This window comes from Micromys minutus (assembly GCF_963924665.1).
Source record: "Micromys minutus genome assembly, chromosome: 21".
Classification (NCBI taxonomy): Eukaryota; Metazoa; Chordata; class Mammalia; order Rodentia; family Muridae; genus Micromys; species Micromys minutus.
Window position 1 is genome coordinate 39,645,519 of NC_137956.1, and position 25,752 is coordinate 39,671,270.

Genomic DNA, 25,752 nt, shown 5'->3' on the forward strand with positions numbered 1-25,752 from the left:
AAGGAAAATGATCATGGGATGGCCCAGTCAGGGAATTGAGTAAAAAGGGTCTACAAAAGTAGGGTGTAGGGGGATTCTTGCAGGCTATAATGAAGGCAAGTAGATGGGCTGAATCATGACAGGCCCTGTCAATGGGAACGTGGGTATCAGGAGGAGGGTTCCTGGGAGATGAGCTGTCAGCATGGGTGGTCCATCCCTCCACCATATGTCCATATGGACAGCTCCCACCCCTTGCAAACAGCTGGATGGCATCTGTCTAGGACGGTACAAGCCACAAGGGAGTGAAGGGCACTGGCATGACACAGTTCTTTCTTCCAAAATGGGGAAGTGTTGCTTTGATACAGCCCAGTGGGACCGTGGGGTCCCTAGGAGAGTCCCATAGTCTTTGCTGGGGGCTGCTCTGCCTGTCATAAAGGTTAGGGTGGGGCACAGGAGGGCCACCAGACCAAAGCATGGCTGATTCACATGCTTTGCGTTTGTCAGAACCTATGGCCTGAGGCTTTGTCTGGGCACCCCCATGGGGTTAGGGGTGAGTCAGCACCAGCTGCAGTTTGTCCTACCAGGCTGCTACCCCTATGGTCTGCTGGAACCTGTCCACATTTCAGAGAACAGCAGTGATTTCATTGGTCACTCTAATAAGAAAGCAGTCAAAACTTGTAACCCTAAATGAGGTTGGGGTACTCTTGAAGCGTCTGTCAAAACCCTGGGTGATTCCCAAAGGCCTTGGGAACTGTCGTTGCCCCCTTAAGTGCGTCATATCTTAAATCAAGGAGAAGTGGGGTGGGGGAAGAGACCTCTGGGGAGGTGGGTGGGGGCGGGCTGCCTGGTCCCCGCCTGCTGCTCCGCCTCCTGGGATCAGGGACTTTTCTCCTCTGTGCCGGCGGGACTTGCTGCGGCGGCGGGAGCAGGCTGACTCGCACAGGCAAGATTAGGACTTGGGGTGGGGGGCACTCGGTTTCCACCCGCCAAAGGCTTGGGAGACAAGGGACAGAGGTTGGGTTCCTGGCTGACTGTTTCTATCACTCAGGATGAGGCTGCGGCTCCTGGTCGCTGCGCTCTGCACTGCCGAGATTCTGGTGGGGGCGCCCGGAGTGTGGGCCCAGCCCAGAGATAGAGGTGGGCATCTTCCGGGGCTCCGCACCCTGCCATCTATGCAGTTACTCAAACTTTATCTCTGACACCTTTCCACGGAGGATTCTTCCAAACTCTTCATGGATTCTTCATAAACTCCCGAATTCTACTCTGTGTTTCCCAAATTGCCTCCTATCCTATTGGCACCCAAATTCCAGCTCCTTAGATGCACGCTGAATCCTCAGTCTCTCCAAGCTGACCTCAGCCTCAGAGCTACACCCCTGCTTGCAGTTCATCCTCCTCCAAGGTGCTCCACCCCTCCCTGAGAAGCTCTGTCCTGAGCCCCGCTGCAGTTTCCTCCAACACTGGCAGAAATACACCTGGGCTCCATTTGCATAGGAAGATGAAGCCTATTGTCCTTCCAGTCCCCAAGTCCTAGGGGACCTCAGTGTCTAGAGGACGGTGGCTGTATTCCCAAAAAGGTCATGATCTCTCCTCCCTGCTTCAGTGACCTGCACACGCCTTTATGCCGCTGACATTGTGTTCTTACTCGATGGCTCTTCATCCATTGGCCGCAGCAACTTTCGAGAAGTTCGAGGATTCCTGGAGGGGCTGGTGCTCCCTTTCTCAGGAGCAGCCAGTGCACAGGGCGTCCGATTTGCCACAGTGCAGTACAGTGATGATCCACAGTGAGTAGCCAACTTGGGGTCAGGATTGTAGGCCCTAAGACCCCTTGACAGGAAGGAGTCTAGAAAAGAGCTTTGGAGAGTCCCTGAAGGCCCTAGCCGTCGTCACTCCTCTGGAGAGAGGTAGGAATAACTTGAAAGAGTGTTTTTGTCTGAAAACACCCTTCAGCCCACTAGGGGGTAGTCCTGGGGTAGCGGTGGCGGGGGATGGACAGGATGATTCTGTTTTCTGATCTGCACAGAGATAGGGAGTCCAGGAGCTCCGGGTGTTGGGCTCCTATTGGAGTCCACATGTTAGGGCTGCCCCTTCAGCCCTCTGCTCGTCAGAAACGCTTTCCACTGTCCTGAAACTGGGCCCTTCTTCCTACAACTATTTAGTCAGATATCCTGTTCCCCCCTAGGTTAGAAACCCCTTGATGGTTCCAGGCCTGTTGAGGCTCACGGACATTGCTATGTCAAGCAGCTCCCTTGCAAATGTGGATGTTTCCATGGTAGAGAGATGGGGTCTCAGAGCCAAGGGCCATCTCATAGGCAGGGCTGGAAGAGATCATGACACCTTCACTTGTGCTACCCCATTTTCTCTCCTCAGGACAGAATTTGGTCTGGATACACTTGGCTCTGGGAGCGACACCATCCGTGCCATCCGGGAGCTCAGCTACAAGGGTGGTAACACTCGCACAGGGGCCGCACTTCACCATGTTTCTGACCGTGTCTTCCTGCCTCATCTAACACGTCCTGGCATCCCCAAGGTGTTCCCTAAACCTACCCTGCCTCCAAATGTGACCCCAAAACAAATGTCCGAAACATCCCTGACTGATCTTGGCACCTATCCTAGGTCTGCATCCTGATCACTGATGGGAAATCCCAGGACTTAGTGGACACAGCTGCCCAAAAACTGAAGGGGCAGGGAGTCAAGCTGTTTGCTGTGGGTGAGAACCAAGTTGAGGCGAGAGGTCTGTTGGAGTGGGGACCATGTAGAGAGTGTTGTGTAAGCTACTGAGCCCCTTTTGGGATTCAGGAATCAAGAATGCCGATCCTGAGGAACTGAAACGTGTTGCCTCACAGCCAACCAGCGATTTCTTCTTCTTTGTCAATGACTTCAGCATCTTGAGGACCCTGTTGCCCCTCATTTCCAGGAGGGTATGCACAACAGCTGGCGGTGTGCCTGTGACCCTGCCTTGTAAGTTCCTGCCCATTCTGGGTACCCTGAGCCCAGTCTGGGACTGCCGACCTATGCACTTCTCACCCCTGACCTGATTCTGCCCCCAACCCCATTTGCAGCTGATGACACTCCATCTGGGCCCCGGGACCTGGTGCTGTCTGAGCCAAGTAGCCAGTCCTTGAGAGTACAGTGGACAGCAGCCAGTGGCCCTGTGACTGGCTACAAGGTTCAGTACACGCCTCTGACGGGGCTAGGACAGCCACTGCCAAGTGAACGACAGGAGGTAAGGATGGTAGCTGTGACCGGTGGCTGTTAAGGACTTGGCTGGACTGTATGAGATAACTTTTGGCCCTGTGCAGGTGAACGTCCCGGCTGGTGAGACCAGCATTCGACTACAGGGTCTCCGGCCACTAACTGACTACCAAGTGACTGTGGTTGCCCTCTATGCCAACAGCATCGGGGAGGCCGTGAGTGGGACAGCTCGGACCAGTGAGCAATTCTGTTAACCTTTGACCCCATTCTCCTAACCGCCCATCCCCTAAACCCCTTCCTACTTTTGGCTTTACTAATCCCTGGTGGGGCCTTCCCTCAGCTGCCAGGGAAGGGCTAGAACTGAACATCCAGAACATCACATCCCGCAGCCTCCTGGTGGCCTGGAGGAGGGTACCGGGTGCTAATGGCTACCGTGTTACTTGGCGGGACCTCAGCGGTAAGTGAGAGGCGTAGACTGACAAAATTATCGATTCCTGCATCTGTGAGGCCCACTGAACCCTCTGTGTCCCCATACAGGTGGGGTGGCACAGCAGCAGGACCTGAGCCCTGGACAGGGGTCAGTGTTTTTAGATCACTTGGAGCCTGGCACGGACTATGAGGTGACTGTGAGTGCCCTGTTTGGCCACAGAGTGGGACCTGCTGCTTCTCTGACTACCCGAACTGGTAAGAAGTCCGGGCGGGTCCCTTTTTCAGGCTGGGCTGGGCAGGAAGGGCATGGTGAGGAGGCCACTGGCACCCATGTGCCCTGGGCAGCCTCTTCTGTTGAGCAAACACTGCGTCCCGTCATCCTGAGCCCTACATCCATCCTCCTTTCCTGGAATTTGGTGCCTGAGGCCCGCGGCTACCGCTTGGAGTGGCGTCGTGAGAGTGGTCAGTGCCAGCGGAGAGGGGGACAGGCAGGGTTTGGGGCTTGGCTTCAGCTAACCTGGTCCTGCCATCCTGCAGGCTTGGAACCACCACAGAAAGTGGAACTGCTCCCTGATGTGACCCGCCACCAGTTGGATGGGTTGCAGCCAGGTACTGAGTATCGCTTCACGCTCTACACTCTGCTGGAAGGCCGGGAGGTGGCCACTCCTGCCACCGTGGTTCCTACTGGTAAGGGTTCTGTGGGTCGATGACTTATGTAGTTAAGTCTAGAGACTGCAGTCAGCCTCACTGTCTCCTCTCATGAAGGGTTTGAGCAGCTGGTGAGTCCGGTGATGAATTTACAAGCCATAGAGCTGCCCGGGCAGCGGGCACGAGTGTCTTGGAACCCAGTCTCCGGTGCCACCGAGTACCGTTTCACTGTTCGCACCACCCAGGGTAAGACAGAAGCGGTCATACCCAAGTCCCAGCCTGCAGCACCCTCCCTCCCGCTCTGGCTGGGTTTTCACCACCTCCATTCATCTTTGTGGCCGTTTATATCCTGAGAACTGTCAACCCCAGAACTGCCTCGGGGTCTCTCTCCTCTCTTCTACCCCAGCCTGCTCTTCAGTTGCGGCTCGCCCTTCTCTCCCACGAGTTCTATGACCTTCTGCTGCCCTTCTCTAGGGAGAAGAGGGCCCCCCTGTGGTCACTGGGGCTCAAACTAGTCAGAGCCTGACTCAGTCACTTGAGTCTTTCTTTGCCTGAGCTCCCCTTCAGTCTCTTACATTCCCACCGGCCGCCTCCCCACTAAGAATCCTCTAATACTGACCTCTCTCCTCACCCAACGCTCACCCATCATCCCGTGTCAATGTCTATCCGTGGCTTGCCAATTTGCGTCACTGTCTCAGACTCTCATCACGCTATATCCTAACCCGTCCATCACCCAGTGTCCCCTTTCATTGGTGACTCCTGTTACCCCATGTTGCCATCATGGGCCCCTTACCCCCACATCGTTTTCTCTCACTGCGTTCCTCTCTCACTGTCCCTTTCCATCCAAGCTCCTCGTCTCCCATGACGTCTGGTATCCTTACCCAGCACCCCTGCCTGCCCATCCTGCCTTTCCTCAGGGGTCGAGCGGACTCTGTTGCTTCCCGGGAGTCAGACAACCTTTGACTTAGATGATGTTCGAGCCGGGGTTAGCTACACAGTGCGCGTGTCTGCTCGAGTGGGCACACGTGAGGGTGATGCCAGCGTCCTAACAATCCACAGAGGTGAGCACTTTAGGAGACTTATACGGGAGATGGTGACAGACTTGCTCCTGTCCTCCCTCATATTGACCCTTAACTTCTGTCTTTAATCACCAGATCCAGAGGCCCCACTTATTGTCCCAGGACTACGGGTTGTAGCATCAGATGCAACAAGAATTAGAGTGGCCTGGGGACTTGTCCCTGGAGCCAGTGGATTTCGGATTAGCTGGAGGACAGGCAGTGGTCAGTGTGGCGTGTACGGGTTGCTGAGGGGGGCTCTCAGAATTTGGGGGAAAAGGGGACATGCAGAAACCAGGCCATCATTTCTCTCTGATCCCACCCAGGTCCAGAGTCCAGCCAGACGCTGACCCCAGACTCTACTGTCACAGACATCGTGGGGCTGCAGCCTGGGACCTCTTATCAAGTGATCATGTCAGCACTTCGAGGGAGAGAAGAGGGGCCCCCTGTGGTCATTATGGCTCGAACCGGTCAGAGCCTGACTCGGTCTCCTGGCTCTTTACCTCCAGGCCCTCTTAACCATTATGGTCCCCTTCATGGTGCACATCCTCACCCTGAGTCCCAGTCCATTCCAACCCTACTCTTGAGCCCTTTCCTGTTTACCGGTGTCTCTGCCATGGCTCCCTCTAGCTTGCTCTAATTTCTGCTATTTGTCCTTCAGAACCTACCACTTCCTCCTCCTCATTTGTTGGACCCACCTCTCCTCTTAGAACTTTACTTTGTCCTTTGCCTCATGCCCTCATGGTCTCCTAATGCTTCCATAGACCCCTCTCTGTCAGACCTTGTCTTTCAGATTGCTGCTACCTGACAGCTCAGCTTTCTACTGTGCCTTCTGTTGAACCCCTCACTGCCCTTTGGTGAGGTCCCTGCCACCTGTAAACACTCACAGCCTTCCCTTTCCAAACAGTCCTCCATCTCCTCCCATCAGACCTGCCTACTTTACCAGATTCCCCTTTATCTCCCTCTCCAGATCCACTGGGCCCAGTGAGGAGAGTCCACTTGACTCAGACGGGCAGTTCGTCTGTCAGCATCTCCTGGACTGGGGTTCCTGGCGCCACAGGATACAGGGTCTCCTGGCATTCAGGCCGTGGTAGGAGGCAAGGGTTTAAGGAGGGCTGCGGGAGGCGGTTCTGAATAGAACGGAGGCTAAAGATTCCTTTGGAGTCCAAGTGGAGCATTGGGTAGTCTGACAAGTCCTGGTGGTACCTCCATCCCTGATCCCAGGTCCAGAGAAATCTCAGTTGGTTTCTGGAGACGCCACGGTGGCTGAAATAGATGGACTGGAGCCTGACACAGAGTACATCATACGTGTGAGAACCCATGTAGCTGGTGTGGATGGAGCCCCTGCCTCTGTGCTTGTGAGGACTGGTGAGTGGATCCTGGCCGGCCACTCCTTAGCAGACCCAGCCCGCTGTGTATTTCTGATCGCTGCACTTGCTCATGCTGTTGCTGCTCAGTAACCTTCCTGCCCAAACCGAGCCACCCTTGGTTACTGAGAGTCCATTCATGTTTGTGATCTTGGCTGTGCTATGCTTCCTTCCGCCCCGCCCCCGAAACACTAACTTCCTCCCTTAAAGTTCCCTGCACTGACCCAGCCACACTAACCTTGCCTAGCCTTCACTGCCCATGCCTGCCTTGCTACTCTTGTCTCTGCTAGATACCCAGTGGCCCCTCACTTTCACCTTCCCTTTGTCCCTAGCTCCTGAGCCTGTGGGCAGTGTGTCAAAACTGCAGATCCTTAATGCTTCCAGTGATGTTCTACGGGTCACTTGGGTAGGAGTCCCTGGAGCTACATCCTATAGACTGGCTTGGGGACGTAGTGAAGGTACGGTCTTATGACTCCATCCTTGTCTTTCCTGCTACAAGTGCCCTCTCTGGTTAGCTCCCCACACTCCTTAACTCTTACTCTCCACTGGCCTGTCCAGGTGGCCCTATGAGACACCAGATACTCCCAGGGAACAAAGACTCTGCGGAGATACGGGGTCTTGAAGGTGGAGTCAGCTACTCTGTGAGAGTGACAGCGCTTGTTGGAGACCGAGAGGGTGCACCAGTGTCCATTGTCGTCACCACACGTAGGACAATGTTTGGGTTGGAAGGAGTCTTAGACTGGGGCTTGTGTTCAAGGGATGGGGTTTATGGAGAAGGGTTTGTGTTGGGGTTGGAGAGGGACCAAGGATTTATAGTAAGTCTGTGAGGGTAAAGTCTGGGGAGGAAATTATTCAGTGGGGTTGGTACGGCCTAGGGAGCAGAGCCTCCCTGATTGTAACACTTTCTATTAAGCGCCCGAGACCCCAACACCTCTGGAGACCCTTCAGGTAGTACAGAGTGGGGAGCACTCCTTGAGGCTGCGCTGGGACCGAGTCCCTGGAGCTCAGGGTTTCCGTCTGCATTGGCAACCTGAGGGTGAGAGATGTTGGGGAGCTGGGACTAATTAAGGGAGAAGACCTCTGGGCAAAATCATCAAAGTTGCTGAAAGGAGTGGGCAGCTAGGTCTGCAGAGACAAAAGCATCAGGGGGGCTTAATTAACAAGGTGGGTGGAAGATCAGCCTTGAGGGGATACATCTGGTGGACAGGGTAAAGATGAGTGGGAAGATTCACGGGAGGATGGACCTGATGGGGGTCCGCGTGGTTGGTGAGAGTCAGTTGGGTACCTCCATCACTGTCATCGGTCACCATCTCCTGCATATTCCTGGCCCTTACACTCACATTTGTCTCAGGTGGCCAGGAACAGTCCCTGACCTTGGGACCCGAGTCTGACAGCTACAACCTGGTTGGACTGGAGCCAGCAACACAATATCATGTATGGCTGAGTGTCCTTAGCCAGACTGGAGAAAGTCCCTCTAGGAGGGTGACTGCATACACTGGTGAGCCTCCCAGAGTATTCACCGGCCTGTGGTGTGCTCTTCCTCCACATTGATGACATACCCTAGTTTTCTGTACTCCAGACTCTAAGAGATTCCTGTAGACCCTCCCCTAAGGCCCTGGGGGGAGATTCTAGCATGATCTCCCATGATGCTTCACTAAAATGAACCTGCTCCAGAATCTTGTATCTCTCTCTTACTGTCTGGATCCAGCCTCAGAGTCATCGGCCTTTGTTTCCTCTTTTAGAGCCCCCTCACATCCCGAGCACTGAGCTACGTGTGGCGGACACCACTGTTGACTCTGTGACTTTGGCCTGGACCCCAGTGTCTGGGGCATCCAGTTATATCTTGTCCTGGCGGCCACTCAGAGGAACTGGACAGGGTGGGGAGAAGACCAGAACTAGGGTAGGTGGTAAGTGGGGCTCCATAGAAAAGTTCTTGTTTAACCAAATTTTCCTCTGTAGAAGTGCCTGGGGCCCCACAGACACTGCCAGGGACCTCAAGTTCCCACAGAGTGACAGGCCTGGAACCTGGTACTTCCTATGTTTTCTCTCTGACACCCATCCAGAGCGGTGTCCGAGGTTCTGAGAGCTCTGTAACACAAAAGCCAGGTATGGAAGGTGCGGTGGAGAAGCCTGAAGAGACCATGAAATGGCTGACAACCCTAGTGACTGACTCGGTTCTTTTGTGCAGCATGTCCCCATGGCCAGGTGGACGTGGTGTTCCTGTTGCATGCCACTCGGGACAATGCTCACAATGCAGAGGCTGTAAGGAGGGTCCTGGAAAGGCTGGTGTCTGCACTCGGGCCTCTTGGTCCACAGGCTGCTCAGGTTTGGTTCTAAAGAAAGCCAGACTCCACCTGTCCCTGCCCCTCCCCTCCACCAGTTCCTGATCAGCCACCATCTTGCCATCCCTCTGTGGGTTCAGGTTTTCCCCCAGCCCTTCCCCAGGCTCCGGATCATCTCTTCTATTCTACTATCAATCATTACTGACCCCCTATGTTCAGGATTGATCACATCTCCCATGTCCTCTATCCCTCTCCGATTCCACATGTCCTCCCTGTTCCGTGTCTGCTCTTACCCAGGTTGGCCTGCTGTCCTACAGCCACCGGCCCTCCCCACTATTTCCACTGAATAGTTCCCATGATCTTAGCGTCATCTTGCAAAAGATCCGTGACATCCCCTATGTGGACCCAAGTGGTAACAATCTAGGTAAAGACTGCAGTCAGCATGGACTCCTGGGGTTTTCCCATCAGGTTCAGTGTCTCAGGGTTCTGACATGCCCTTCTTCCCAGGCGCAGCTGTGACCACGGCTCACAGATACCTCTTAGCACCCAGTGCTCCTGGTCGCCGTCAGCAAGTGCCAGGCGTGATGGTACTATTAGTGGATGAGCCTCTGAGAGGGGACATATTCAGCCCCATTCGTGAGGCCCAGGATTCTGGTGAGCTGCAGGACAGATGGGGGGGGGTGCTTGGGAATAGGAGTGTCCCCGGGGAGGTTGTCATGTAGATTGCTGGATCTCTTCTTAGGGCTCAAGGTGATGATGCTGGGTTTGGTGGGAGCTGACCCAGAGCAGCTGCGTCCCTTGGCACCAGGCATAGATCCCATCCAGAACTTCTTTGCTGTGGATAATGGCCCAGGCTTGGACCGAGCAGTCAGTGATCTGGCTGTAGCCCTGTGTCAGGCAGCTGTGACCATACAGGTATGGAGAAAGCCTCTGGGGACTAGTAGTAGAGAGGGGACCTGGGGGTTCTTTTAGAATTTCCTGGTTTCAAGGAGCTTCTTTTTCCACAGCCACAACTAGGGCCTTGTGCTGTGCACTGTCCAAAGGTAAGTGGCCAGGGTTGAATACGTGTGCAAAAGACTATAGCTAGACCTGGTTATTCTACCTTCTTCTGACATGTCTTCTCCTAGGGCCAGAAGGGGGAGCCTGGAGTGACGGTAAGCCACCCTAAGGAGGTGATCAACAGGTTGGGAGTCAGTGGGGCAGAGGGTGGTTGACAACACAGGATTCACTGATCACCCCTTTTAGGGACTGCAAGGACAGGCTGGACCTCCTGGTCCCCCCGGTCTCCCGGTGAGTGCCTCCCCACATCTGCCTGTCTTGTACCTGGCTTACAGCCTCCTTACCTGCTGTCCTCATGCAGGGCAGGACCGGTGCTCCAGGCCCGCAAGGTCCTTCTGGAAGTACCCAAGCGAAAGGCGAGAGGGTGAGTGTGGAACTCATCGGCTGTCTCCAGGGCGCTCCCACCAGGAGCTCCCACTAGTTTTCCTGGAGGGCATAGGGGAAAAGGAAGAAGCAGGGTGAGTTAGCATGGTGGTGCACACCTCTAACCCTAGCACCTAGGAAGCAGAAGTAGGGTGAGACACAATTTTTAGGTTAATCTAGATGATACAGCCAGACCCTTTCTCAATAACAAGTAAATATCCCCAGAATGTTTGGCAGAGGCCTGAGTGAAGATATAAAGCACACCAGATTTGGGGGAGGCTCTGGAGTGGTCAGAAAGGGCTTGAGATCCCCTGCAGAGGCTGGCATCTTGCTGGCTTTAGATCCATTCAGAGGACAGGCTGCTCCTCTGCCTTACCACTCAGCTCTGGTAACCTGGGAGCCTGTGGGGGTGGAGCCATGGTGGATGGCATGGAGCTCTTTATGTAAACTGGGACACTGGGGAAGGTTCTATTCCTGCTCTGACCTCTCTGCCTTTCTAGGGCTTTCCTGGCCCAGAAGGGCCTCCAGGCAGTCCTGGCCTCCCTGGTGTTCCTGGGTCTCCCGGTATTAAGGTAAGCAAGGTTTGCTTTAGCCGTCACCGGGGACACTTCTTTGAATGGGTGCTATAATGTTGACTGTTCTGTCTTTGGCTTTCATTTACAGGGCTCCCCAGGGTCATCTGGCCCTCGTGGGTATCCGGTAAGTGTTCTCTTTCTGCCTTCCTAGTGCCTTCTAGGGTAAGAGCAGGAGGCTGGGGTCAACTAGAGCTCATGAGGGTCACTCTAAGACTCACCCTAAGTCTAAGGACTACCCCTCTACTCTGTTTTGTCCATAGGGAGAACGAGGGCCTCCAGGCCCAAAGGGAGAGCCGGTAGGTGAAAGGGAAATGGGGCCATGATATTCCCTGGAGGAGTGGGGGTGCCCCAGGCTAGACCCTGTACAAGACCTGAAGCATGCTAAGAACTGGAACACCACTAGGGGCTTCTTCCACTTCCCCTACCCTAAGACCTGCTTTCTGATCTACACAGGGGAAGCCTGGGCAAATCAATGGCAGTGGAAGGCCAGGGCTTCCTGGGGAGAAAGGGGACCCTGGACCTTCGGTAAGTCCCACGATGTATAACTGCAAGTGATAAGGAAGTAGGAAGAGGCTAGATGAGAAGTGACGACTCTAAAGCACCTTATGTCTTGTCTACTCTAACAGGGCCCCCCTGGACCTCGTGGCCCTTTGGGGGACCCAGGACCCCGTGGCCCCCTAGGGCTTCCTGGAACATCAGTGAAGGTGACAGCATGATTCCCAAATAGTCTTATGATTCAGAGACTTGATAACCTCACTGGGACCCATAGAACCCTTACTGCCTCTTCTGACCTTTAACCCCCACTGTTTAGTTCTTTATTTTTTTTGGGGGGGGGAGTTAAGTTTTGAGATAAGGTCTCTCTCTATATAGCCCCAGCTGTCCTGAAACTCACTCTGTAGACCAGGCTAGCCTTGAACTCACAGAGATCTGCCTGCCTCTGCCTCCCAAATGCCGGGATTAAAGGGTGCTCCACCATACCTGGCCCCATTATTTCTCTAACCAAATTTGACTCAATAATTCTCCTTGTATCTTGGGGAGAAAAGTATGGTTCAGAGTCATGGGGTCATAATCTGTCTTCCAGGGTGACAAAGGTGACCGTGGGGAACGGGTAAGTGAGGGGCCAGGTATCCTGGGGATGGCTTGGAGTCTAAGTCTCATGGCTATCTCCTGACCCACGGTTCTTCCCTAGGGTCCCCCGGGACCAGGCGTTAGTACCAGTGGACAAAGCGAACCTGGACTTCCGGTGAGGGGGCCTTGAGGTTCTGCTGGAGTAGTGGCTGAGTGCTGGCCTTCCTAGGTTTTTGCTTATGAGTTTGTTTACTTTCTTCAAGGGGCTTCCTGGAATCCCTGGACCCCAAGGCCCAGCTGGCCGAACTGGAGAGAAGGGAGAAAAGGTAGGAGAGCCTGACCTCTTGGTGGCCCATAGGCAGGGCCTCCCCTGGGTCTTCCTGTCACTTGTTTCTCCTTTAGGGTGACTGTGAGATTGGAGGCCCAGGCCTTCCAGGACAGCCTGGGACCCCAGGGGAACCGGTGAGTTAGCTCCCATCTCTGCCTTCAACCATCAACTCCCTTTATCCATATGCTCAAACCTAAATCTCTGAACTCGCCATTCGTCCTTTTCAGGGCCTGCGGGGAGCTCCTGGAGTTACTGGGCCCAAAGTAAGTACCAGTTGTGGTGGGGTGTGTTCGGATGTAAGGTGTTATAGGCCGGCATCCCCCCCCCACAGTGTTCCAGGTTGCAGGATTAGAAGATAGAGGTCTGGGGAGCTCAAGGGTTTCTCTGAAAGTCCTCCTCTTCCCTCTCCCTAGGGTGATCGGGGACTGACAGGGACCCCGGGTGAGCCTGGAGAAAAGGTATGTAGAACCTGGGGGAGCTCGGAAGGATCTGGGGCCATTCTCAGTTCTGACCTCTTCTGTTCTCCCAGGGTGAACGGGGACCACCTGGTCCAATGGGACCCCAGGTAAGCCCTTTGACTTCAGTGCTAACTGACTTATAGACTCTGTGCTCACTACTAGTCCTGATTTCTTATTCTTGAGCCCTTCCACCCATCAGCGAATGACCCCTACTCCTCGGGGATGCAACCTCTAGCCCTCAGCCTCCAGGTTCCAGCTATGAATTTTCTGACTTGAACAGAACTGATCTCTGTTCTCTTGCTGAGTTTGTCCCCTGCCCATTCCAATCCCAGTTCCCTGTTACCCCTTTCTAACCTGCCCCCATCCACCCAGACCAACACTAATGTTTCTCTTTCCCAGGGGCTCCCCGGAGCTACTGGACATCCTGGAGTGGAGGGTCCTGAGGTAAGTCCCTGACTGCGGTAGGGGATCAGGAATGAGACTTTCCTATGTCCCTTCCTCCCTGTCTGGGCTCACAATGTCTCCGTGTACAGGGGCCACCAGGACCCACTGGCCGCCGGGGAGAAAAGGTAGGCTATGGGTTGGATGTCATATTTCCTGGCAGCAGGGATGTGACAGATGGAACACTTAGACCTTTGGTTTCTAGGTGGCCCTTTGACCTGTCTCTGTCCCTGTCCTCTTTCCATAGGGAGAGCCTGGTCGCCCTGGGGATCCTGCAGTGGTGAGTGAGGTATAGATAAGGTCCTGAGCCCAGCATGGTTCTGGAGAAGTGACCATTCCCTAGGGCTGTGGCCCTTGGTAGGCCCAGCTTTGTGATTCCCTGGATACTGTAATCTGCTTCAGATAGCTGTGTCTCTCTGACCCTCTACACACTTTTCAGTCATGAACAAGGTGTCAGGTGTCAGTCCATTTCATGTAGCCCTTGCCTGTCTGTGACCCTACAGACAAAGACTGAGCTCTATGACATCCAGTTCCATATATCTTTGTCCCCATAAGGACTGGTCCTATGGTCCCTAGTCAAGGCTGAGCTGTCTGTCCTGTTTGTTTTCAGGGTCCTGGTGGTGCTGGAGCCAAAGGGGAAAAGGTATGTCTGGAGGCTGTTAAAGAGTGAGGTCAAGGTCATGGGGTCTATCTTGGGTCCTACCTAGAGATCACAAGGCTTGTGGCCTAATTGCTGTGTTGTGGGGGTGCCTGGAGTCTGGTTCTAGTGTTAATAGCCTTTGTCATCTTTAGGGAGATGCTGGGCTTCCTGGGCCCAGAGGAGCTGCTGGAATCAAAGGAGAGCAGGTGACTGAGGGAAAAGCATGTTGCAGGTCGGGACAGGCACAGGTTATACAGCCCTGATTTCTGATCATTCCATCTACAGGGCGCACCTGGGTTGGCTCTTCCTGGAGACCCTGGCCCCAAAGGAGACCCTGGAGTCAGGGTGACTAAATATGGGGCTGGGGGTATGTGACCCAGAGGGAAAGGTATTTAGAATTCTGACTAACTTGTTCCCCTTTTTGCTCCCTCAGGGTCCCATTGGCCTCACTGGCAGGGCAGGACCCACAGTAAGTATCTGTGACCTTGGATGGTCTCATGGCTGGTGGAGTTCCCCCCTCTCTCAAAGGTTTCTGTTGTCTGAGTTGTACATCCCCCCTCTTTCTTGTCTCCCTGACAGGGTGACTCAGGGCCTCCTGGAGAGAAGGGAGATCCTGGGCGACCTGGTCCCCCAGGACCTGTTGGCTCCCGAGGAAGAGATGTGAGAGACTGGATCTGGGGGTGTCCTGGGGAAGAGGCAATATGGGTGCTTGGATATATCCTGGCGGCTTAGGACATAGACTGATCCTCATGTCTCACAGGGTGAAGCTGGAGAGAAAGGTGACGAGGGTACCCCGGTGAGACTCTCTCCCCTCCCCACACTGTGACTTTTAATCCTCTACCCTAGAACCAAGACCCAAAGGACCTTGGAACCCTAGCAGATAATTTTGTCCATCCTCTGACTCCTGTCCAACCAGTGCCAAGGCCATCTTTGTCCTTGCATGCTGAGTCAGTTAGATCCTAGCCCACCTGCACAGAATGACTTTTTTTTCTCTGTCACCAGGGTGAGCCAGGTTTGCCTGGAAAAGCAGGTGAACGTGGCCTTCGGGTAAGTTTTCATAGGGAGAAATAACAGGTCAAGCAAGTGGGAGGAAGAAACTTGGACAGGAAAGTAACAAGAAGTTTTGGGGGAAGGGAATGAGATGCAAGAGGAGAGTCTTTCTACAAGGAGGTGAGGGGTGATGGGAAACTGTCATGTTTTGGAGGGTGATGGCAAATATAGGCAGAGTAGCTCATGGTAAAGCCTGAAGAGTCTGCCTCAAACCAACTGTTCTTATCAGGGAGCACCTGGGCCCCGGGGGCCTGTGGGTGAGAAGGGGGACCAAGGAGATCCGGGAGAAGATGGACGGAATGTAAGTCTCATCTCTGGCCCCTCACCCCTACTTCAGCACCAACTCATCCATCCATTTTTCACCTCATCATCTCAGGGATCACCCCCCCCAGTCCTCACCTCCCTTCTCTCTTCTGTGAGAACTCCCCAAAGGCCAGCAGTACCCCATGAGCCCTCATGGTACCTCTAAACCTCTCCTCAATTGTTGACTACCTTGAGTGACTCCCTGGCTTTCTGCAGGGCAGCCCTGGACCATCTGGACCCAAGGGTGACCGTGGGGAGCCGGTGAGTAGCGCTACTCCTGGGCTTGTGTGGGCTGCCATTGTGGGCATCGTTGATGCAAGAGACCTGGAAGTTATCAGGAAGAAGCACTTATGGCTACGTGCAGGCCTAGCTGCCTTCTAGGAGTTGGCATTGGGATACCTTATGGAACTAGGGGACAGCTGAGCACGGGCAACTCTGAACTTCGATGCTCAGTAACCACGGGGTTCCTATTGATGCTAGCAATTTATTTTTCCAGGGTCCCCCAGGTCCCCCTGGACGGCTGGTAAGTGTTAGGCTATGTCTGGTCTTTTGTTCTCCCCTTTCCCAGCTCTTACTGCCTCCTGTCTCTTCCCACCCAGTCCACTTCCTTCACCGTCCCTTGACACCTCTATTCATCTTCATCGCTTCTTATTGTCCCCATTTTCCCTTTCCAGCCTCAGATTTCCTCTTGGAGTGTTCTAATTGATCATTCCCCTATAGGTGGATGCTGGCATTGAATCCAGAGACAAGGTACTGGGGTCTATGGGTAGAATGAATGAAGCTTCGAGTCTGGGAAGTATCCAGTGGCCCTGTGACAAGATCTGGCTCAAGTGTCCCTAGTGGCTGAGGTGTGTTCCTTCAGCAAGCCTGTCTCTGCCACAGGGAGAGCCTGGACAGGAAGGTCCTCGAGGACCCAAGGGTGACCCTGGCCCCCCTGGAGCCTCTGGAGAAAGGGTAAGCGTGATGAGTCTTGTGGGAGGAACAATCCTGGAAAACCTTATTCTGACTCTTTTGTCCTTTGTCTTCAGGGCATTGATGGACTTCGGGGACCCCCGGGCCCACAGGTGAGCGTGTTCTTTGCCCCTTAACTTGCACCCCCATTGCGCTGCTGTCACCTTCTATCTGACCTTGTTCCCTCCAGGGAGACCCCGGTGTTCGAGGCCCTGCAGGAGACAAGGTAAGAGGACTGAATCGGTTTCTAGAGGTATAGCAGGCTTGAGGACCCACCTCAGTCTTCAAGACCTCCCCTGCCACTGTGTTTTCCTCAGGGTGATCGGGGACCCCCGGGGCTGGATGGCCGGAGTGGGCTGGATGGGAAACCAGGAGCTCCTGGTCCTCCAGGGCTACCCGTGAGTAACAGTTTTCTCAGTCCTGTAGCCTTTCACTTTACTTGTTTGGTCTTAGCCTTGCGTTCTGGTACCAGCATGCTCTTTGTGTGTTCCTTTAGAGGGCCTTCCGATGTGAGGCATATCACCGGTAGGCTTTGGGTTCGTAGGAACTGTTGCCTGCCAATTCAGGAATCCTCATTCCATGGGCCTAACTTTGAATCTCTTCCTAGGGTGCTTCGGGCAAAGCTGGGGACCCTGGGAGAGATGTAAGTCAGGGGAGATGCCAAGATGGAGGGTGGCTTGGGGAACCAGGAGAGGCCTCATAGGTGTCATCACAATCAATGAGACAGGGCAGAAGGTCCTGCTGGGTCTTTGGGAGGAGATCTCTGTCCCTAGTCAGCAGACCACCTGAGTCCCCTTGCTGACCTCTGCTTTATGCATCTTAACAGAATGATTCTGGGGTTCTTCCATTAGGAAGATAAGCTAGAAACCTCTTAACTTATGGGATCTGGGCTTCAGAGGATTTCCACAAGACCTCTGAATCTCTATACTGGGGACCCTTCTAGGCTATGGGGTGCCATGTCCTAAGGGACTGCTCAGAGACATTCTCAATTCCAGCAATGATTTCCCCTCCAGGGGCTTCCAGGCCTTCGAGGAGAACATGGCCCCCCTGGTCCCCCTGGCCCCTCTGGAGTACCGGTGAGTTGGGCTTTCATGCCATACCTTTAGCTTCTTCTACCATCACCTGAGCCCTAAGATCTGACCAACTCTCTGTGACCTCAGGGAAAGGCAGGCGACGATGGCAAACCTGGCCTGAACGGGAAAAACGTGAGTATGCTTAAGACAACACTGCCATGCCCGCTAAGAAAGGCCCACGTGCTCACACAGCCCGGAAGCACAGACAGTACATGCAACACGTGTACTGACATATGGAGACGTGCACCAACACCAAACATAGCCCTGGTCTGACAGTGCATTTGAAGTGTGTTCTAGAGCCCACGTGGGCCACCTTGTGGATATGGTGAGTTAGATCTGTGCATGTGTCAGCTCAGGAAGGCCAGTGTGTGACAAGCCACCATCACTTGTCCAGTCAAAGAGCCACAATACCAGGTTGAGAGCGACAGACATGTGGGCATCAAGCCATACTCAATGACATGTGGAGATATGTTAACACTTGAACAGTAGTACATTTAGACAAAGATGTAGTGAGCCAAAGTCTCATGGTTCTCCCATGACATGGCTGAAGACATGCTGGCATGTGTTTATGGCAATAGTCACCAACATACATATCACCATATATATTGAAATACATGTAAGATTCTCAGACACAAGCTAAAACATACAGTTTCTAAGGAGCTGGGAACCTTATGGGGACTATATGGATAGGTGCGCTCTTACTATGTCTGCATGGATGTGAATTACATACAGAGAGCTAAAGGGGGAAAGGCATGAGCATGTATGTATACATGAATAGCACACATAGGCTACCCATGAACCTGCAGCAGTTTTGTGGGATGGACACAGGCACTCTAAGAAGCACAGCCATGAAGCTAACAGGCCAGATTCAGTTACAGTGATCTGAAGTCTGTAACAGACAATTTCAGAGCCAGACCATTTGGGCTTATGGGTCTTCTGCCCACAGGGAGAACCTGGAGACCCTGGAGAAGATGGAAGGAAGGTAAGTAAGCCCCTCTCTTGGAGGATGCTGTGGCCTCAGAATGGCCCATATCTAAAAAGCCTTATCTTCCTTTAGGGAGAAAAGGGAGATTCAGGTGCCCCTGGAAGAGAAGTGAGTGCTTGAGATTTTTATATTCTGTGGTCCCTGATCATGACCCTGTGAGAAATATGGTTCCACTCTTCCCTGGGACCCTGGATACTAACTGTATCTTCCACAGGGTCCTGATGGTCCCAAGGGTGAACGTGGAGCTCCTGGTAATTCTGGACTCCAGGGTCCTCCGGGTCTGCCCGGGCAGGTCGGTCCTCCCGGCCAGGTGAGTGTCTAGGGTAACTATAGGACTTGTGATCAGTAGCCCACTGTGCTCCCTGAGCTGGAGCACCCTGACCTATGTGACTCCTCTGTATTCCATCATATTTCAGGGTTTCCCTGGTGTCCCAGGAGTTATGGGTCCTAAGGTGAGCGTGTATATATATCTGTGTTAGGTAAAGAGTGTGATGAGGGTCTGAGCAGGGTTAGGAGACATGTTCCTGTTGGGTCCTTCTTTTTCCAGGGTGACCGTGGAGAGACTGGATCCAAAGGGGAACCGGTGAGGCAGCCATATTTTTTATCTGCCATGGAGCTATGCCATCCTGCTAGGTGTGCGCACATCCCACGGACTGGGTCCCATTAGCCAATTTCTTGTCCCTAGGGCCTTCCTGGAGAGCGTGGCCTACGAGGGGAACCAGGGAGCTTGCCGGTAAGACTTGGCCCATGACCCTTGTCTGAATACCCTGACTGTCACTTTTCTCTCTTTCCCCTTGTCATAAAACCCAATGGGTTCTGCCCTCTGTCCTCTGTCCCTTGCACCATCGGGGTTCCTGTAGCTTCCATTTAAGGAAGCACAGATGGGGGAGAAATGCCAAAGATAGACCTCACACCGGACTTCCAGAGAGCAAGAAGGTGCAGAGACTTTCTCAGGGGACAGTGTGGGGCAGGAGAGAGGGCCTTCTCTTGCTTGGCTAGCTCTTTACCCTCTTTGTGTCCTCAGAATGCAGAGCGTTTGCTGGAAACTGCTGGCATCAAGGTAGGTTGTTCAGAAGCTGACTAGGATCCCGTGGGGCCCTAAGAGCCCACAGGGCCCTGCAGATGAGTTGTAGCAGTTACAACTTTCCCCGCTGTTCCTTTGTGTCCTCGCGCTCCTCAGGTGTCAGCCCTGCGGGAGATTGTGGACACCTGGGATGAGAGTTCCGGCAGCTTCCTGCCAGTGCCTGAGCGGAGACCTGGCCCCAAGGGGGACCCTGGTGATCGAGGCCCTCCGGGCAAGGAGGTAAGTCACTGCTGGCTGCTCAGTGGGTGTTCCTGGTGAAGGGCATAATTCTTCCAGCCACAAGCATTTACCCTTCTACTTCTCCAGGGCTCCATCGGCTTTCCTGGAGAACGTGGGCTGAAGGGAGAGCGTGGAGACCCTGGCCCTCAGGGGCCTCCTGGTCTGGCCCTTGGTGAAAGGGGCCCACCTGGTCCACCTGGCCTTGCTGGGGAACCTGGAAAGCCTGGCATCCCTGGACTCCCAGGTCGGGCTGGTGGTGCAGGGGAAGCAGGAAGGCCAGGAGAGAGGGTGAGCTTGGGGCTGACCAGGAGGGGCGGAAATGGTGTGAGAGACTGGCCTTCCCACTGATGTTGGCCTCCCTCCGTTCTTTGTGTCCAGGGAGAAAGGGGAGAGAAAGGAGAACGTGGGGAACAGGTGCGTGCTGGGGAGACACTCTGAAGGGGTCTTCCTGGAGCCTACCCCGGCTGGCACAGCCTCCTATTTCTTTTTCTCTGCAGGGCAGAGATGGCCTTCCTGGCCTCCCAGGACCACCTGGCCCTCCTGGCCCCAAGGTGATCACCCAGCCTTGTGACCAGAGATGATACTACCCTGAGACTGGGCCCCAGAAACCCCATCTAGTATCTTCAACCCCATGATTTTATGTGATCCTGGGACCTGTACTCTTCCCTTCACACCTATATGACAGACCCCTCTTCCCTCCATGATTTGGTACTTATAGGTGGCCATTGAAGAGCTAGGTCCTGGACCCGCTAGAGAACAAGGGCCTCCTGGACTCAAGGGTGCTAAGGTCAGTGTGGGGTCAACACTTGTGATCTAAGCCTTACCATGACACTAGGGCCTGACCTGATGATATCTCATCTAAACAGGGGGAGCCAGGCCGTGATGGTGACCCAGGACCCAAAGGAGACAGGGTGAGGCTTCCTATCCTACTATGCTGTCTCTCTATGGGCATGCCATGAGTGGTTTGCACATATATGGACACATGTGGCAGAGAATGGGGCTCAGGGCATGACATTTTGTTTGCAGGGTGTACCAGGCATCAAAGGAGATGCAGGAGAGCCCGGAAAGAGGGGTCATGATGGCAATCCAGTGAGTTCTTGCCACATAGGTCACACATGTCCGAGAACATGGCTCTTACATGTGTTGTCATATACTCAGGTCTGAAGTCGGCACTGCTTAGGAGCATAAGTTCTATCCTTGGCCATCAGGGGCAGACGTAGGCTTGGAAGAAGGAGGGGGTTGGGCATAAGGGCAAGTGCTCTTAGACCAATTCTTTTACAGGGTCTGCCAGGAGAGCGTGGTGTGGCTGGGCCCGAAGGGAAGCCGGTGAGTGGTCACGGGAGTAGCCAGCCTAGGATCTGAGACTCTCACTGTGTTTATTACTTGAGGGAGTAGGGCTATGTCTATGTGAAAATTGCAGACATGGGTACATGCTGTCTGACAGGCTTACTGTGTGTGTGTCTGCGTGTCTATGAGCTATTTGTAAGCAGTCCACAGGCATATGGCCATCTGTGCTAGACAGGTGGGTAGTATAAGGTGCTCACCAGACAAAGGTCCTCAGAAGATGGGAACAGGCCAAAGTGAGGCCTGGACAAAGGTTCATCAGCCTTTTTCTTATGCAGGGTCTGCAGGGCCCGAGGGGGACCCCTGGCCCAGTGGTGAGTACATTAAAACCATCAGTTTGTTCCTATCCTGTGCCAAACACCAAAGAAAGACATTGCCTGTTTTCCCTGGGTGGCACTGGCTCCTTTCATCAGACTCTCCCCAACAGGGTAGCCATGGAGACCCCGGACCACCAGGTGCCCCGGTGAGTGATGGAGAAACACTGCTTAGTGAGGGTAGGAGAGGGAGGGGGATGGTCATGTGCTAGGCTTTGTTCATGAGGATCCTGGAACCCCGACAGACAACACTAAACCCTGTGTTCTGCCTTTACACTTTTTTTTTCTAGGGTCTTGCTGGCCCTGCAGGACCCCAGGGACCTTCTGGCCTGAAGGTGAGTGTAGGAAAGGGAATATTATGTACAGAGATGACAAAGGGAGGCGGGGACACCACACAACTATTCCCATGATGGAGCTGAGCACATGGTTTCTGGGTCTTTTACAGGGGGAACCTGGAGAGACGGGACCGCCAGGACGGGTGAGTAATGGAGCCGTTAGAGTGGGTTGCAAGAACACTTGTGGGTTTGCCACTGTCCTGAACTTCTTCCTCCAGGGCCTGCCTGGACCTACTGGAGCTGTGGGGCTCCCTGGCCCTCCTGGTCCTTCAGGCCTCGTGGTGAGTGAGTTGCTGTAGGAATACCAGGCTGTAGCTCCTGTGTTCCACAGGTTCCACATTCTCCCGTGTCCTTGGTCCCTCACTTAATATAATCTTATATTTGCACCCCCTCCCCAGGGTCCACAAGGCTCACCAGGTTTGCCTGGACAAGTGGTGAGTTCTGGTGGGCTTGGGCGGGGCTCCATGGGCTAAGGGTTACAATACAGGTTGACTGAGTCCCTTCTTTTCAGGGTGAGTCAGGGAAGCCAGGACCCCCAGGCCGTGATGGCAGCAGTGGAAAGGATGGAGACAGGGGAGGTCCTGGTGTGCCAGTAGGTGTTTTAGGAGGGTTGATGGTGGGCCCGTGTGGAGCCCTGTGCCCAACTGGCTGGGTAGGGGCTGGATGTTGGGGATGATGGGACTGAATCTCTCAAACTGCTCTTTCATAGGGGTTACCAGGTCTGCCTGGCCCTGTTGGACCTAAAGGAGAACCTGGGGCTGTGGGGGCCCCTGGACAGGTGACTCTTGGCTCTGCTCCCTACTCCCTGTCCAGTGCTAAGCCTCAGTTTTCCACCTACCATCTGGGATGGCAAGATGGGGTGGGAAGCAAGGGTGGCTAGACCACTCACTAGGCATTCCCCACAGGTGGTGGTCGGGCCCCCTGGAGCAAAAGGCGAGAAGGTGAGTATGGAAGGAAAGGGCGGAGGAATGGGAGCAAGGGAAAGCTACTGACCTCCTCTGTTATCAGGGAGCCCCAGGAGACCTTGCTGGAGCCCTGCTGGGTGAGCCGGTGAGTGTGACACCCCTGACAGCTGGGGTCCTTTAACCCATGGTTTATCTATTTTCCTGACTCTTAGCTTTCACAAGATCCCCCACACTTGACCCTGGCCTCAGGCCTACCTCCTTTAGATTTGTTTGTGACTGACACATGTGTGATCATATGACCTTGATGTCTATAGGGAGCCAAAGGTGACCGAGGACTGCCTGGACCACGGGGTGAAAAGGTGAGTTGGTCTGGGCTTCCGGCATAAGTGTTAGGCAGAGTGGGGATGAGACGCGGAGGCCAGGGGCCCTAACCATCCTCTGTGTGCAGGGTGAAGCTGGCCGTACAGGAGAGCCTGGGCACCCTGGGGAAGACGTGAGTCTGGGGTCTGGGTAGAGCCACGCCTGACTTGACCATGAAAACAAAGACCCTTCTTGGGGCTGTTCATAGCTCTGAACCTCTGTGCCTATGTTCTTGGAAAGTTTCTGTCTGGAACACACACAGCACATAGCTACATGCTTTTTAGCTTCCATATTTGCAGACTTCCATACTTGGGGATGCCAGCTTGGCTTCTGTGCACCCACCCATCCTTCAACATGGTTCCTTACTATGGCTGAGCTCATGCATGTCTGATACTGCCTCATCTCCGAGGTCTCAGGACGCAGCGGAATTTCTGAAGGCCCCTCCCTGGTCATGTGTTTATAATCTTGTGTTCCACTCCCGTCTGCCTGAGTTCACATCTGTGCTCACGTCTAAGTTTCCTGACGGAGTTTCCATTGAGCAGCACATCTGTGGCCCCTCCTGTTTACACGATCATGTGTGAGCTCAGTGTGCCTGTGGTCACGACTGAACTCCCACGAGTCTGTAGTCACATCTGGGCCTCCCTTGGCCTGTGTCCTCACCAGTCTATGGTCCTGTGTTTCCAGAGGCTCATAATCCTCTGAGTTCCCCATGAATATTTTGGGTCCATTAAGAAACTTGGTGTTCATATTCCTATACATTTTAAAAATATGTATGAGTGTTTTTGCGCACTACCTGCTTACCTATTGCCCTCAAAGTTTAGAAACAACATTGGATTCCTTGGGACTAAAGTTGTAGATAGATATGAACTGCCTTGTATGTTTGCTGGGAATTGAATCCGGGTCTTCTGGAAGAACAGCCAGTGCTCTTAACCTCTGAGCCATCTCTCCAGCCTGAAATATATATTATTTATTTATTTATTTTTAGGGTCAAAAAGGGGCTCCAGGACTCAAAGGTCTCAAGGTACATTTATATGGAAGAGCCTTTGCTTGGGAACCATGAGCACATGACTCTTTAAACCTGATGAGACCCTTCTTTCCCTCAAAGGGTGAGCCAGGCGTTGGAATTCAGGGTCCTCCTGGCCCAAGTGGTCCTCCAGGTATGAAGGTAAGTCAGTGCCCCATCACAGGCTCCTGAGGTAGAAGGAGGAGTTTTGGGGACTGACCTGAAACGTGTTCTTCTGTGACCCCTCCCCTTCTGTGGCCACTCCTCTTCTGTGGCCACGCCCCCTTCTGTGGCCCCTCCCACTCTGTGACCCTTCCTCCTTTTAATCTGCCTCAGGGTGACTTGGGCCCCCCTGGTGCCCCTGGTGCTCCTGGTGTTGTCGGGTTTCCTGGTCAGACAGGACCTCGAGGAGAGACTGGCCAGCCAGGGCCTGTTGGAGAACGGGTAAGATGGCTGGGGAGAGTACTGGGGACCAGGACCTCTGAATTTGGTAATAGGTGGGGAGGAAGGGACTGGACCCCTTCATTGGTGGTACCCAGCCTTGAGAGGAAGAAAAGGATGCTTCCCAAGCCACTCCCTATCTCCCTTGCCCCCTTTTCTATAGGGTCTGGCAGGCCCTCCAGGGAGAGAAGGTGCCCCAGGTCTCTTGGGACCACCTGGACCACCAGGGTCAGCGGTAAGTCAAACTGGCTGAATGTCCCAAGTCCGCCCACTCGAGAGTTATCGGTGGGTACTAGGCCATGAGGTTGGTTTTGGGCGGACTTCAAGCCCGTAGGTTCTTCATCTCACTCTGACCCACAGGGAGCACCTGGTGCCTCTGGACTCAAGGGAGACAAGGTAGGTGACATGCTGCTGCCTCTCTCCTGTACCTCACTGAGCTCCTATAGTCCTATGTCCTCTACTGAGTCCCCTCATTCCTGTTGAACTCTAGGGAGACTCAGGAGCAGGGCTGCCGGGGCCCCGAGGCGAGCGTGGTGAGCCAGGTGTCCGGGTATGTATATGTCCTCACCACAGGCAGGGCTCACCACCCCTCCACTGTAGTCCTTGCCTCAGATTCCCAACCTCTGACTCAGTGGACCTAATGTCATCATTCAGGGTGAAGATGGCCACCCTGGCCAGGAAGGACCTCGCGGACTCATGGTATGTCCTGTGGGGAAGAGCCCAGTGGAATGACTCATCCCTGCCTGCCTTCCTGCCTGCCTGTGGACTGTCCCAGCCCTTTGGCTCTCTTTGGCTCTGGTCCTATCTTACTCTGTCCTTTGAGCTGCCCCTCACTAGTTCTTCCACCGTCCCATAACTCAAATCACTCACTTTGTTCTGCATAGGGGCCCCCTGGCAGCCGGGGAGAGCAAGGGGAGAAGGTAAGAATGTGGGAGGAAGACCACTGGGGTGAGCTGGGGTGATGACGGATACTGTAATTAAGGTCTAGGCCCCTTCCCCAGCTCTGTGAGATTCACATTCTTCTACCCAATAGGGCAACCCTGGCACTGCAGGGCTCAAGGGTGACAAGGTGAGTATGGTTGTCAGGGAGGGCTAGACAGGAACCTGGGGTGATCCTGACTCTTCTCTTCCCTCCCTGCCCCCCAGGGTGACTCAGCTGTGGTTGAGGGGCCTCCAGGACCACGAGGTGCCAAAGGGGATACGGTGAGTGGCTGGGTCTGGTTCAGATATGAACTCCATCTTCCTTGGCTGTGGAAAAGAATTCTGTGAGGCTGGCCCAGAGGACTTGAGAGCTCAGTTTTCCAGAACACAAGGGGCAAGCAGGTCCTGACCCAAGCTCCTGACCCTGCTTTCTGACCTCTTGACCTAGGGTGAACGAGGACCTCGAGGCATAGATGGTGACAAAGGACCTCGGGGAGAAAGTGGGAATCCTGGTGACAAGGTACAAGAAGATGATGGGTTCTCCTCATGGGGTCCTGCAGGCGCTCGCGTGTGTGTCACA

General features: G+C 54.1%; 1 protein-coding gene across 1 annotated transcript in view; it reads left to right on the forward strand.

Moving 5' to 3' along the window:
* Positions 1-1,028: 1,028 nt before the first annotated feature.
* Positions 1,029-25,752, forward strand: part of COL7A1 (collagen type VII alpha 1 chain) — a gene marked incomplete at its 5' end in the record, with an annotated part of 30,426 nt that continues 5,702 nt past the window's right edge. The window contains 102 exon segments of the mRNA XM_080934682.1: positions 1,029-1,116; positions 1,580-1,760; positions 2,347-2,506; positions 2,593-2,686; positions 2,776-2,937; positions 3,039-3,202; positions 3,279-3,408; positions 3,512-3,628; positions 3,709-3,855; positions 3,946-4,062; positions 4,138-4,287; positions 4,366-4,494; positions 5,166-5,309; positions 5,403-5,533; positions 5,638-5,773; positions 6,274-6,393; positions 6,528-6,671; positions 7,003-7,128; positions 7,229-7,375; positions 7,584-7,706; positions 8,022-8,168; positions 8,413-8,547; positions 8,630-8,776; positions 8,859-8,995; positions 9,250-9,376; positions 9,460-9,606; positions 9,695-9,867; positions 9,960-9,995; positions 10,080-10,106; positions 10,198-10,242; positions 10,313-10,375; positions 10,875-10,946; positions 11,038-11,073; positions 11,210-11,245; positions 11,403-11,474; positions 11,576-11,653; positions 12,031-12,057; positions 12,139-12,192; positions 12,281-12,343; positions 12,420-12,479; positions 12,573-12,608; positions 12,759-12,803; positions 12,875-12,910; positions 13,203-13,247; positions 13,337-13,372; positions 13,492-13,524; positions 13,855-13,887; positions 14,037-14,090; positions 14,170-14,229; positions 14,318-14,353; positions 14,464-14,544; positions 14,645-14,680; positions 14,887-14,931; positions 15,164-15,235; positions 15,454-15,498; positions 15,734-15,760; positions 15,958-15,987; positions 16,120-16,191; positions 16,266-16,301; positions 16,379-16,414; positions 16,506-16,586; positions 16,796-16,831; positions 17,202-17,264; positions 17,349-17,393; positions 18,208-18,243; positions 18,319-18,354; positions 18,461-18,556; positions 18,663-18,698; positions 18,794-18,829; positions 18,932-18,979; positions 19,271-19,306; positions 19,427-19,549; positions 19,637-19,837; positions 19,928-19,963; positions 20,047-20,100; positions 20,268-20,336; positions 20,416-20,460; positions 20,576-20,638; positions 20,831-20,875; positions 21,172-21,207; positions 21,321-21,356; positions 21,498-21,542; positions 21,653-21,685; positions 21,761-21,823; positions 21,941-21,976; positions 22,054-22,134; positions 22,252-22,320; positions 22,448-22,483; positions 22,551-22,592; positions 22,762-22,806; positions 22,896-22,940; positions 23,793-23,828; positions 23,913-23,972; positions 24,147-24,254; positions 24,415-24,486; positions 24,612-24,647; positions 24,742-24,801; positions 24,906-24,950; positions 25,136-25,171; positions 25,285-25,320; positions 25,398-25,454; positions 25,621-25,692. Coding sequence (XP_080790808.1) covers positions 1,029-1,116; positions 1,580-1,760; positions 2,347-2,506; positions 2,593-2,686; positions 2,776-2,937; positions 3,039-3,202; positions 3,279-3,408; positions 3,512-3,628; positions 3,709-3,855; positions 3,946-4,062; positions 4,138-4,287; positions 4,366-4,494; positions 5,166-5,309; positions 5,403-5,533; positions 5,638-5,773; positions 6,274-6,393; positions 6,528-6,671; positions 7,003-7,128; positions 7,229-7,375; positions 7,584-7,706; positions 8,022-8,168; positions 8,413-8,547; positions 8,630-8,776; positions 8,859-8,995; positions 9,250-9,376; positions 9,460-9,606; positions 9,695-9,867; positions 9,960-9,995; positions 10,080-10,106; positions 10,198-10,242; positions 10,313-10,375; positions 10,875-10,946; positions 11,038-11,073; positions 11,210-11,245; positions 11,403-11,474; positions 11,576-11,653; positions 12,031-12,057; positions 12,139-12,192; positions 12,281-12,343; positions 12,420-12,479; positions 12,573-12,608; positions 12,759-12,803; positions 12,875-12,910; positions 13,203-13,247; positions 13,337-13,372; positions 13,492-13,524; positions 13,855-13,887; positions 14,037-14,090; positions 14,170-14,229; positions 14,318-14,353; positions 14,464-14,544; positions 14,645-14,680; positions 14,887-14,931; positions 15,164-15,235; positions 15,454-15,498; positions 15,734-15,760; positions 15,958-15,987; positions 16,120-16,191; positions 16,266-16,301; positions 16,379-16,414; positions 16,506-16,586; positions 16,796-16,831; positions 17,202-17,264; positions 17,349-17,393; positions 18,208-18,243; positions 18,319-18,354; positions 18,461-18,556; positions 18,663-18,698; positions 18,794-18,829; positions 18,932-18,979; positions 19,271-19,306; positions 19,427-19,549; positions 19,637-19,837; positions 19,928-19,963; positions 20,047-20,100; positions 20,268-20,336; positions 20,416-20,460; positions 20,576-20,638; positions 20,831-20,875; positions 21,172-21,207; positions 21,321-21,356; positions 21,498-21,542; positions 21,653-21,685; positions 21,761-21,823; positions 21,941-21,976; positions 22,054-22,134; positions 22,252-22,320; positions 22,448-22,483; positions 22,551-22,592; positions 22,762-22,806; positions 22,896-22,940; positions 23,793-23,828; positions 23,913-23,972; positions 24,147-24,254; positions 24,415-24,486; positions 24,612-24,647; positions 24,742-24,801; positions 24,906-24,950; positions 25,136-25,171; positions 25,285-25,320; positions 25,398-25,454; positions 25,621-25,692 — 7,656 coding nt within the window.